The sequence below is a fragment of the Anarhichas minor genome, unplaced genomic scaffold, assembly GCF_050575085.1.
Source record: "Anarhichas minor isolate MPS153535 unplaced genomic scaffold, ASM5057508v1 ptg000004l, whole genome shotgun sequence".
In the NCBI taxonomy this organism is placed as follows: Eukaryota; Metazoa; Chordata; class Actinopteri; order Perciformes; family Anarhichadidae; genus Anarhichas; species Anarhichas minor.
Window position 1 is genome coordinate 12,761,666 of NW_027466450.1, and position 13,199 is coordinate 12,774,864.

At 40.9% G+C, this 13,199-nt stretch overlaps 1 protein-coding gene across 2 annotated transcripts; it reads right to left on the bottom strand.

Annotated features, from left to right (window-relative positions):
* Positions 1 to 639: 639 nt before the first annotated feature.
* Positions 640 to 6,959, bottom strand: cryba2b (crystallin, beta A2b). 2 transcript variants are annotated; one of them, XM_076104106.1, is made up of 5 exons: positions 6,845 to 6,959; positions 2,535 to 2,722; positions 1,516 to 1,657; positions 1,275 to 1,417; positions 640 to 985 (listed from the first exon to the last, which is right to left on the bottom strand). In XM_076104106.1, exons 2-5 carry the CDS (start codon positions 2,690 to 2,692, stop codon positions 838 to 840), a joined length of 591 nt encoding a protein of 196 aa, XP_075960221.1. In that variant the 5' UTR covers positions 2,693 to 2,722; positions 6,845 to 6,959; the 3' UTR covers positions 640 to 837. The 2 variants fall into 2 exon arrangements, with proteins under 2 accessions (XP_075960221.1, XP_075960222.1); XM_076104107.1 differs by lacking the exon at positions 6,845 to 6,959 and having other exon boundaries at positions 2,535 to 2,816.
* Between the last annotated feature and the right edge of the window lie 6,240 nt (positions 6,960 to 13,199).

Genomic DNA, 13,199 nt, shown 5'->3' on the forward strand with positions numbered 1-13,199 from the left:
TTATACCTCTGTGTCTGGTACACAGTACTTTTGCTGTATCGAATAAAGCCAGCGAGATCAAGAGAACTTGAATCTGAATTCATTCTATTTTTAAAATATGATTCACATTAAATGTTTTACCTAAATGTACACGTGTTAGTTGAGTGCACTGGCTATCAGACAGACAAGTTGGCCAACCAATCAATCTTTTTCTTACAACTCCTCCCTTTACTGGTAAATTGTGATTGTAACAGTAGAGAACAAACGATAGAAACAAATGTGATATGGTGCTCTTGTTTATTCGAAATAAGAATACAGTCTGACAAGAACAATGTTACACACCTTAAGGCTTAACAGAGAGATTTGAATCAAATCTTTCCATGTTCACTAAAAGGCTAAATGTGTCCTTTAATTAAATACAAAGCAAAAACTATCTCTGGTAACAGCCTGCTCTATGAAGCTAAAAGAGAATAAGGGGCTCTGGTTTTGCACTGCTTGTGCACCTGTGCTGCCATAGCCAAGGTGCAAAATGATCGACCGCTCAATGTAACCAATCAGATGTTGATTTATTTACTTTTGGTGATTGTAAAAAGAATGTAAAAAGAAAAAGGAATACCGACAAAACAGTCTCTAGTTTTGAAGAAAAGCCTTTATTTCCTATTTCAAGAACATGCTTTGGCATGGTAGAAGAAGTAGTACTTAGATATCCATACATGCAGAGCCACAGAGTGATAGAAAGAGTTTGTCCGTCTACTGTTCTGTGACAGCGGTCTGTCCGGGGGTTCAAGTTGAGGAACGGGGTTCGGGGAGAGTTTTTTTAATTTTGTTCAGGTTGGGTCAGGCAGGCAGGAAGAAGGCTTAGTGCTGGATCCTACGAATGGACTGCACCTGGTTGGTGTGAGCCTGGGTGCTGTACTCGTTGTAGTTTCTGTACTCGCCTTGGTGTCTGTCTCTCTCCAGGATGTACTGGTAGCCACGGTAACCAGGGAACTGGTAGGCCACCCAGCTGCAGAGAGAGAGAGAGAGAGAGGGAGAGAGGGAGAGAGAGAGAGAGAGAGAGAGAGAGAGAGAGAGAGAGAGAGAGAGAGGGAGAGAGGCGGTGAGTCAAGGACAGATCCCAGATCACAATATTCCATTTACACAAACATTATAACAGACTTTTGGTTGATAAATGACAAAAATAATTTATGTCATGTGTTTTGACCAAAGTTATGAGCAGTGATTGGATTCTGCAAAAGGGGAGAAGCAGGAGAAAGAGACAGATGCCAGTAAAGCGAGGAAGACGTGTAACTTACGCTCCTGAGTTGACTTTGATAGAGGGCACCTCCTTGCTGCACCAGCCCATGGCCTGTAGGGAGGGGTAGTCATCGCACATCTCAAACTTACGGCCCTGGAAGTCCTCACAATCGTACAGGGTCACCTTGCTGTCACTGTGGTTCTGCAGAGAAAGAGACGGAGAGAGGATGTCAGCCACTTGAGCAGTCTGACTATGAGAAAGACAAAAACCAGGATGAGTGGAAGGATGTGGTAACTTACAGCGCACTTGATGGGTCTGAAGGAAAGCATGTGCTCGGTTCTGTAGCTGCTGTTTCCACTCCAGGCCTCGTAGCGAGGGTAGTCTCCCTTCTCCAGGATAAACTGCTGCCCCTGGAACTCTGGGTACTCATAACCCACCCAACTGGAGTGGAAAGATGAGGGTGAGAGACATGAGGGGGGGGGGGGGGGGGGGCAGAGAAAGAGGGATGAAAGAAAGAAGGAGGATTGAAATGTTGAGGTTAAATGAGCAGATCATATGTAAAATATCTAGAAATGAATAATGAATTGATAGAATTCTAAAATAAAAACAATAATGAACCACTAAATGTAAAAGTCGTTTTAGTGCAACGACAATGGAACTGTCCTCTTTGTTAAACAACAGAGTCCAACGCCCACCGAACGGCCCGGAGTGAAAACAACATGCAGCTTCTTTTGTCAAAGGGAGCACAAAGCAAACATGAAATACTGTTGCTGCTGCTGCTGCTGCACCCAGGGCTTTTTATCTGATCGCCAGTCAGTCAGTCAGCCATTCTGGCTCATAGCTGGCAGCTGCACACATCCAACTCATATCAGGGATACACTTGGATGCATGCACACACACACACACACACACACATGCAAATGATACATGCCAAGTAAATTAGAATTGCAAGAGAAGCAAGTAATGGGATTCTATTAGTTATTATTATGGTTGGGGAAAATGCAATTTTTAAGCAGCAACGAGTGTTTATTAATAAAGACTACAGACCAACATACTGTGGAAATTAAACTCACTCTCATTATTACTCAGATACTATGTATTCTGTTAGGTACAATTTCAACCAGATTCTAGCAAATCATTGACTCAAATCAAACCTTATCATAAAGACGTTAGAACTTAATTATGTTCAAACATAAAAACGTAAACAACAGAAGAGGTCAAGAGGTGAAAGAGAAGTGATTTCTATGATGTAAGGACAATACAAAACTAGATAGATGGAGAGGGCAGAAGGAAAAGAACACCAACAATGTTGACTTACGGTCCATTCTCAACCTTGATTGAGCGGATCTTGTTGAAGCCCCTCTCCATGATGTTCTGGCACTCCAGCATGAACTCACAGCGCTTTCCCTGGAAGTTCTCCTCCTCCCAGACTGTTACCTTAAACTGGCCCATCTGCTCCATCTGTTGAGTGTTCATGGCTGCTGCTTCTCCCTTAGGGGTTGCTCTCTGACAAAGGTGGAGGGTTTAAAAAGCATACAGTCAGTGTTAATAGATGGAAAATCAAATCAAAATCACAAGAAAACCTGCACGTCCTGAGTAGTGATACTGTCAGCAAGACTGAAAAAAGAGTGAATGAGTAACTGTAAATGTTTGGATTTGTATTGTTTTTTTTGAGACAGATGATCGAAATCAACTCAAACAACAATCTTTGTATTTTAGCTAGATGTAAAGAAACGGTTTCTACATAACAAAACAACAACAGAGCCTTTCTATTTAAAGCATATTATTGCACCTTCACTCTGGAAATAAATATCTCCCAAAGGTGTCACAAGAAGGGAACAATTCCTGTCATTCATCATTTTTTCCATTTCTCCGTAGTACAGATTTGTCTGTTTCCATTGAAGAGATTCAATCTAGAACCACAGACATGTCTCCTCCCCTTAAATTGTACAACTGCTGTTACATGAAGTAAATACCGCAACAGCAAACCACATACGTGTAAGAGACAGCTTAAAAGCGTGCATGCTGTCTCCAGTACCATTTGCAGTTCTTCTGCAGAACTGATCACTTCTATCAGGAGTTGCTAACCATACTTAGCTACCATGTTTTTACTTCTCAGCAAATCAAGTCTCAATCAAATTGCATGGCTGTCTATCTAACAATATGGGCAGCATCTTGGTGGCTGTCGGGCTCCGCCCCAGTACACATAGCTGTCCCCTGATTGCAGTTTCTTAGCTGAGTCTGAGGCAGTGTGTTGGTATACTTACAGACAGTACTGAGGTGGACAGATCCAGTTTAATCAATGTCGGGGGAGAGACCCTGGCCTGTGTTTTTATAGGGCCGGGCCCACTGGACCTGCGCCACTCCATTTGCCCAGCAGTCTTGCACACTCAGCAGCTCAGCGGGCCGGCTGAAAGGGGGGCATTAGTCTCGCGCTTTGTGGAGGCTCCAGAGCACCATTGTCCTCAGAGCCCCAAACTAACTTAGTCATCAATATGGCAGCCATGGTCAGTGGCAAACGGACCCAGGACCATACAATGGTAACGCACTGACACAACAGTTTGATTGGTGTGGCAGGATAATAGACACATTCTAGGAGCTGATCCCCTCTCTCTCTCTCTCTCTCTCTCTCTCTCCCTCTCGGCTGAAGGTAAACCGAATCCTAAACTAGAGGTGGGGAAAGGGCCCAAGGCATCTCACAAAGAGAGTACAGGGACATGTGCCAATTTCATCTGGAGGGCGTCTTCATCTTCCTCTTGTCCAACGGTTGAGTCTACTGCATGAACTGCTTTAGTAAAAAGCTACATGTAGTAGTACTGACCAGGACTGTTGGGGAACCTGGCCTATACTCCTTTTTGTGGCTTTGGAACATATCTTTGGGAATAGAAATGAGGAGCATCATTGTATGTTACAATATATGTTACAATATATGCTCCAAGGAAAGACATCGGTGTGCACTGTAGCTTTGGTAGCCTACACTTCCAACCACACGCTCTGGTCATTCATTGTAAAACATAACATTGTAAGAAAAAAAGTATTTTATTATAAGAATTAGGAGATAAGGAACACAATCTTTAAGGGAGAATAATCGTGAAATTTAAGGGCTGAATGACAAATATATTTTAGGATTCATTCAATTCATCTTTTTTTAAGCTAAATACTATTTTCAAATGTCCAATGATAATTTTAAATACAAGTATATGATAGATTTTTCTGAACGAATCATATCTATATACATTATTTTCTCCTGTATTTCAAATAGTTACAGCTTCAGAAAACACAAGTAACATTAATAAGTTAAATGGGGCATGGTGTAGTCCCTATATTTAAAGACATGTGATTTAAATTGGGCATGATGCCATGTTTAAATACGGTATTTTGAATCATCAAACTTTCATCAGTTTCTACCGCACTTTGAATTACCTTGTAGTTGAAATGTGCTATACAAATAAACTTGCCTTGCCTTGCCTTGCCTTACCGTTTCCACATTTGATTATGGATTTGCCTTCATTGTTACATTTCTGCAAACAGCTACAAAGAGAGACGGGCACGTGTAACATCGTGAATAAAAAACATCTCATAGTCATGTATTATATTGTTCTTTTGTGGGCTTATAACAGTCATTTAATTAGCATTGCTTCTTTCTCTTTGTGTGAAGCCAAAATAATTCGAATACAATACATATTTAGATTTCGACATAAAAGACAGTATATGATTGTATTCACTAAATAAACTAAATAAATCCTATTTAATTACGTGATGATTTAGTGTGCAATGACAAGCTGTAACACCACTGACTGAACACTGGCAAACCATCCGTTCTGAACCACATTTACGGTTTAAAAATCGAGCTTTCATTGTCTACGTTATTACATCCCTTCACTGTTATTTTTCTTGCACCTTTTGTAATTTTCGAATAGACCAGTGTTACAAAAGCGTTGCAATAACCACAACGATTTTAGGGATGTATTTTCATTCACCATTGGTGACATCTAGTGGCCAATGTGTGTATTACACTGCACACATGGGCAGAAACCTGTGAAATTGGCCTGCTCTGGTCATAGTACAAGCACGACAGCACATCAAAACAAGAACTTACAAAGGACTGAGATGGAGTTCATATGGAAGTATCTAACGTCAGACACAACTATGACAGTGTGTGTATGTGTGGGTGTGTAATACTTGTGCTGTGGGGATATAAATCTGTTTACACAGTCACATTGGGCTCGACTACATTTTGGGAGCACAATGCAAGTCCCCATAATGTAAACCATTATAGTTAGGGTGGAGACTTGGCTTAAAGTTAAAGTTAGGTTAGGTTAGGTTAAGGTTAAGGCTAATTGGCTGACTACGCTGTCATTTCTAGGGTTGGGGTAAGACTCCAAAAAGTGAATGGGAGTCAATATAAACTCAGGAGTGAACAAAGTAAACAAGAGTGTGTGTGTGTGTGTGTGTGTGTGTGTGTGTGTGTGTGGTCCACCTGTGGGCATGTCTGAGCTGTTCACTTGTATAAACAGCTTTCTCATTGTCTTCTGTTAACCCATTCATTGTCCTTGTCTCTATATGTGTGTCTTCACGTGTATGTGTGTGTGTGTGTGTGTATGTGTGTGTGTGTGTGTGTGTGTGTGTGTGTGTGTGTGTTTATGTCATCAGATGCTTGCCCTCAGAGCAGGTGATGAGCAGGTGAAAGGACAGGCTTATATAGACACAGATGTCGTGTGTATGTGTGTGCGTCATGCACACAAACATTTCGTGTGTATGTAGACACCCTATGTAGTTCAGGTAGCACACACGCAAAGGTCTTTCATTTTTATTCACCAGGTCTGACAAGATGGATCAGCAGAAGATCCTTACCTTCATGTACACGCAGACACACACACACACAGCTCATTTCCCAGTTAAATACAGCTGGGTGGATTTGCATGAGTCAGGTACAGTGTAGTCCAGTATAGAGCTAGTACTGTTCTACTTTGAATCCTTATCTTGCTGTATTAAAAAACTACTCTTTCCTTCTGACTGGTCACATGACACATCTACAGGCCACTGGCTTCATATCATTGAGGAGGCATGCAGGCACAGGATCATTTTGTAATTGCACTGCATGGTATTACGTTCACTGAATATAAGATCATTGTACACTGCTGGGTGCACCCTACAGTATGGTTGCAAACACTGCTTCATTGTGATTCTTTATTAAATTCAAAGGTATTAATTAATCATTATTAATATTACCTTTGATACTTGGTAAGATCTGGTGTGCAGACGTCTGAGTCTTATGTCCACTCGGTTTGAAACTCAAATGACGGCATCATCCAATCAATTATCATAATCATTCAACTTTTGTTTGTTGTTTTTATTTCTTTTTCCAGGCCATGCAGTGAATGCACATTCGAATGGAATCACACACAATTTCACACAGGCCAGTATACTCACACAGCATGAGTGTGTTAACACTGCTGAGAGAGATTTTCTTTTTTTCCGGGTCAGTGTGAGTCCAAAATATTTGAATAGTCAGTGAATGCACCTGCACACACACACAAACGTGTTTGCATGCAAGAGCACACACACACACACACACACACACACACACACACACACACACACACACACACACACACAGTGACTTACAGATTGCACTGAATAAATGCCCTCCTTCAGGTGGAAGGTTACCGTGGAGATTAAACCAGGTTAGGATGATATGCGAGCAGGACATCTGCTCCCACCGCCTCTACTTGTCCCCACTGATCTCTGCGCGGACACTCAAGCAGCTAGATTTACCTGCAGGAAAAACATAGAGAAATACTATGTAGACTTTAATATTTTCTGTGCTTGTGTCCGTAAGGCACATACAAAGACAATCAGTATTGAATTGTGATGACATCTCACACAAACAAACACACACACAAACACACACTGCAGTTGGCAGAACATACACAACTGAAAGATTATGTATTCTTAAAAGAGTAGACAAAGCAAGAATATTCAACATTCTTATTTGTTTTATTGATTTCCCTTTTCTAAAATAAAAGCAGCTTGTTTCCACGGTTGTTATTTTTCATGTTAGATGCTTACATTTTCACAGCTTGTAGAGATAATTCCTTTCCAAGATCTCAAATGCTCACTTTCATCCAGTAGCACTCCACACTCCATATTATCAGAAAGAGAGAAGGTATAGGGAGTAGCCAACCAAGAGAGAGAACAGGGCTTGGCCATTTGCATGACTCTTCATTATCGGTAACTGTCAGAGGAAACAGCACACAGCCCACAGGCAGCACACACACACACACACACACACACACACACACACACACACACACACACACACACACACAGCCTTTGGGAAGAACTCCCTTTACCATTTACAGATAGCAGCAAACAGTTTGGCAGGCAGCACAAATGTAATCATGGCCCCGCTGTACAGATACAAACAGTAGTCTTAATGATACTGATACAGTACGGCCCTGCAGAGCAGAGTTAGGGTCACGGCCGGGGCGGCAGGAGTCTTGAAATGAGATTATATCGCACAAAATTAAAAATAAAAAAAGCTTAATATACATACAACAGCTTCTGTCATTGTTCCCTTGATATAGACGGACATATGACTTTAATGAAGAAGGGAGAAACCTCAGTAAGATCAAGTGAGGAGGGATCACTCTTCCAGGACAGACACGCATGCAATACATGTAGAATTAGAACTTGAATTGCAGAATGACAATATAACATTAATTGCTTAAAACATCATATTTTTTGCTGATTCCTCTTTTCCGAACTCAATATTAATATCATTTTTGTGTATGTTTTCTCCGTTTGCATTTAGCTGCCCAAACAGGCAAAACCATATGAAATAAAGGTAAAATGAAAATGATCCCAGAGGGTATATTATAGAAAAGTAATACATGTATTTATATTGCATGTTTCTGGATTCTACCTCTTTTTGCATCATCTGGCCTTCATGGCTACAGAGTTCTTTCCTGTTGTGTGTTTTAAAGTAATTACAGTAATGCTACAGTACACAATGATCCTAGTTAAAACAATCAGTACCTGCCCTCTTTGAGAGGGTAATTGTCAGGCCTTTTTTAAAGATGAGAAAATATCTCTACACAAATTCAATGTAATATTTCCCACCGGTTTCATACTGTTTCAAATGGTGATTTAAAAAAAAAAATCAATTTCCACTGAATATATACATTCATTCCTTTTAATTGTACAGAAAAAAAGCATCTGTCTAAACCTGTACGTTGAATCGTTAACAAATTACCCGCTTGCTAATCCAGCTCCGGGAGCTGGGAGGAAGGGTGTAGCAGCAGCAGGACCAGTTGGGATAGTCTGTTTAAATCGGGGCAAGGTAACCAGGATACTGAGGAGTGCGAGCTTCCCCTTCCTCTGGCGTTAAACAAATATTGACTAGAGCTTCAAGCAGAGGCAAATATGCTTTCATGTAAAGAATGACATGCTGGGCCGGCTTTCAATTAATGTCTCTTCTTGTAATGTGATGACGAGATGTTTTTTGAGGTAATAAAGTGTGAAGGGGATCTACCAAAATGAACACAATGTTAAAGTTAAAGGACAATTCTGCAGGCGGGGCCACGGGTATGAAAGATAAGTACACTGTATATTGTACGTAACTTCAGTTTGAGCATACATGGGACATGCTGTAGTGTGGGAACATATTCAGTCACAGAGATCACCACTCAAAGTGAATTTTAAATGTATGACATAATGTGTTCGACTTTCAGAGAAAGTGATCATCAGTGATTTAGCATCGGCTCATATACTGTGTTTGAACCTACTCTTTAGCAGAAATTTTTCTTTTTCATATAAATGTATTATTTCAATAAACAATTAGTCAATAGTTAGATTGGTCGGGGATCGCAATCTGTGTGTGTATAATGTGTTTTGGCACCGTACGTTAGCTCTGGATGTCGTTGTTATTTTTCCACTAGATGACAAAGACGCAGCTTCAGCGCGGCTTCAGAATGAATTCATCAATTTGAATTGGGAATGTAAAATGTCAGTTTACTCTTTAGTAAAGTGGAATCGTATGGCTGCAACACCGACTTCATCAATTTATTGTTTGAAATCCAAAACACTTAGCCTCGTCATCCGAGAGCTGGATGAAAGGAAAACACCAGTGTTCATTTAAATCACTGATAAACACAATAAAGCACTGAAAAGAAGATATACCCATAAACATAAGGAACAATACACATAATGACTTGTAAAAGTGTGAGAGATGAATGCTGTACCATAGCATCCAAATGGCAGATGGCCCATATCAGATGTCTGGTGTGTGTGTATGTGAGTGGTTAATGTTTAGTTAATGATTAACATAGCCTCCCATTAAGCCCATCTCTCTGCTCCCTGGTGCTCGCCTGCAGCCTCAGTTGGTGACGTAGGAGATGGACAGTAATGAATAGGCCCAGTGGAAAATGCATGCTGTCAACATGAATGTGCCAACGGGAAAATGATTATCAAAAAAAAAGGCACCAAGGGACGATACGGAGATAATCATGCCTATCGTTGTAAATCTCAACCTTTTCAGCACACATACGGAATCATCCAGGGGAAGCTCAAACAGGCACATGTAGATGAGTTCAACCTCTAGCTAGAAAAGAAACAGTGAGTGACCATCACTTGGACACTTTCCTAATGTCAGTTACATCAGTAGTGATACTGTCTTTCATTTGTACCTGGAGAGACAGGTACGTCTGTTCAGATCGAGCAGGTTTTACGTGAACATATGGACTGGTTGAATCTGCAATTCATAATCTTATTTTTACCTTTTCAGTATTTAAACTGGATCTTTTTTATCAATGAACATCCTTTCTTGATAACCTGAATCACTGATTCAGTCAACCAAGTTGACCTGCTGTAACCCTTCTTGTGCTTTCCTTTGCTCGACACAAACACCTATTCACATTATAATGTCTTTAAATGTCTTTCTCAAATGAGTCAGGAGATTAATCTTCCAGGATTTTCCTTTTTTTTTTTCATATTCACCTTCAGATAAATGACTCCAGTAGTCAGGCAACATGTTGTCCAAGGCTGACATGGCTTTCTTTAGAGCATTGCCTGTAGCCAGCTGTATGCAAATAAGGCAATCTATTCAGTGAAATGTGCTGTACACCTGGTGCTTCAGCCAACGAATCTACGCTGTTATCAAGTCATCTTAGATAAAGCAATGACCCTGACTCCTGACCTTATGGCTGATGTGTTTTTTTTTCAGAAATGTCTTTTACATTTTTGAAGATTTTCAAGACTTTCATTACTGTAATTTGGTTCACTTGTGCTGCTCATGAACATCCTTAAAACAAACTTTACAACAACTCAACCAAAACCAACACTCCATTCTTTGTCTGAACTGACACTTGACAGTGTTAACAACAACAGTGATGCTCCAAGTGACGAAAAAAATAAGCTTTGTGTCTTTCCCAGTTGCCAACCCATACCTGCATAACGCGAGCCGAACGAACAAAACTTAATCTTCAGGTATTGTACGTGTGGCTCAACGTGAAGCAAATACGGACATGAAAAAGTCACAGAAACGATCACCGTGTGACGATGATGCAGAGAGATCAAGGTAGTGGGCGAGTAACAGCTGGCCTCTCTGTTGTCAGGTAACCTCTGGAGGAAGATTTGGGAGAAGTTAGAACACCAAGCAAATGTACACCCTTGTAAGAATGGATACTCTGAAGGAAATTGAAAAGAAAATGAATAAAAAGCCATACAGCCCACCTTCATAAGAAGCAAAGCGATGAAGGCCAAAATGTGCAAGCTGGGTTAGACACGGCTCACCTTTTACGCGCATCGGATGTGTGGGGTTTGTGTCAGGTATACACCTTTTATACCTCTCATGCTCTCTCTATCTCTCTCTCTATCTCTCTCTCTCTCCCTCTCTTTTTCTCTCTCCACCCCTCATGGATAAAAACGACACGGATGATCCTCGGGGCATGCACGGACACCTGTCGCATGGTGTGTTGCTCTGATCCAATATTGACATAAAGGGGGAGGGGTGCGCGCGCACACACACGCACACACACACACACAATGCATTATTCTTACCAGCCCTTTTCCTCCATCCAAAGCACCCTCCCTCCCTCCCTCCTCCTCCTCCTCCTCCTCCTCCTCTGTGCCAGGCAACGTGTCTGACCTTTGTGCCTGCGTTGATCTGCAGAAAGGCGCATTGTAAGGTCGCTACCTGCCAACTCAATTTGTTCAGAGTCTGTTCGGGCATAATTTCCATATCATATGCCTTGCAAATGACTTTCTGCTGATGGGCGGCTCACCTTGCCCGACAACTTTGGGGAAAGAAATCTCTCTGTGGGATCTACCAGGTGCCGTGGAAGGAAAAATGCTCAGGGTTCAAACTGCCACTGAAGAAAAAAATCCACACTGAGACATGACGAAACAATGATTTAGCCAAACTCACGCCAAACAGGAGAAGTATGTCATTTGATCAAGTCGGTCTTGGTCAAATGACAGTAGTGCTTGAAGCTGATTCCTAATTTTCTTTAGCTGAATGGCCTCTGAATAAGTAATGCAATCATGGAATCTGGACATTTTTTAGTTGTAAGGCAATTTAATTGTAAGGCAAAGATTATGAAAGATTATTTTCCAACCGACAGCTGAACCTGTTCCACAAAACATGAACAATGATAGTCAACCGATCAGAGAAAAAGATGTAAACATGTAAGATGTAAAAAGGTGATAATTAAACAGGCAGGGGAGGTCTAAAAAAAGATCCAATCGACTTGCATTATGAGAATTGTAGGATCCAAGTTTGACTAATGCTAAGGACTACAAGTGATAACTCAGCCCCTGCTGCTTTCATTTGGACTATTCCTCCCATCCCCCACCATTATGGAGGCACAATACAGAGATAAGAAAATAAATTAAACGTGATATAGAGATAAAACATGAACATTCAACCCAATAAGAAATACATTTAAAGTGAGGAAGAGTTATTACATTGAATTACTTGATTTTATAATTCTGCACACATTTGTTATATTTCATGATATATACAGTATACTGTGGATCAAAACCAACAAAATATTCTTGACAACATTGTTATATTAAATTCAACCATTTGTAGCCATCACAACACCAGGGTTTTGTGAGACTAATGACTCACATTGACAGTATTTGATTTGATCAGAAGTGATCAAACTGGAATTGTATTCTGGCTGACTGTCTTTTTTTAAATTCATAATAAAGAGCTCAGTTGACTTATCTCTCATATAACGTTCATGAAGCCTTAAATGGACTTATACAAGTCAACAAACAGTGGTTTCAACTTACACCAGCTAAATTCCAAATTCAGAGCATTAATGGAGCCGCAGGCAACGTTTTAAGTGAAGATATAATGGAGTAATGTAATCAGAGCTTTGTTAGTGTAGCCAGTCCGGCCACGCGTGCATATTAGTGCACTCCAGTCCCCGTTTGTGTGCCCCACTGGCCCCGGAGCCGGTCCGCACTGCTCATACGGCGGTTACCGCTGATAAAAGCCGCCGCTGAAGCAGAACACCCACCCATCGGTTCAACGCGGTTAGCTCTGTCGGGCATTGTTGCCTTTGTTTGCGCTGTTACCACTGTTAGCTGCTTGCTGCCAGCTCAGCCGTCGCCATGTTGAGAGGCAATCCCACAATCAATAAGCCCTGTATTTGGAATTTAACACCTTTAAGGTAGTATAACATAAAGGAAACCAACCAAAATCAGTTTAAGATGGAATTTCTCCAATGTGATGTAATAATAACCAGAGGTTATTTGATGGTTGATTGATTGTTGGTGCATTATCTATTATCTAAAGCCTTATCAGATTACTGGTGTCCTTTTCCCCCCCCAATGTGAGTACTTTACAATAGTGAAATACAGTATATTAATCTAGCTAAATCACAGTGGAAGCTTCAAAACAAATGACATAGCAGTATTATTACAGTAGGTGCATATATGTACAGTAGGGGAGGAAAAACAAACATTGAAC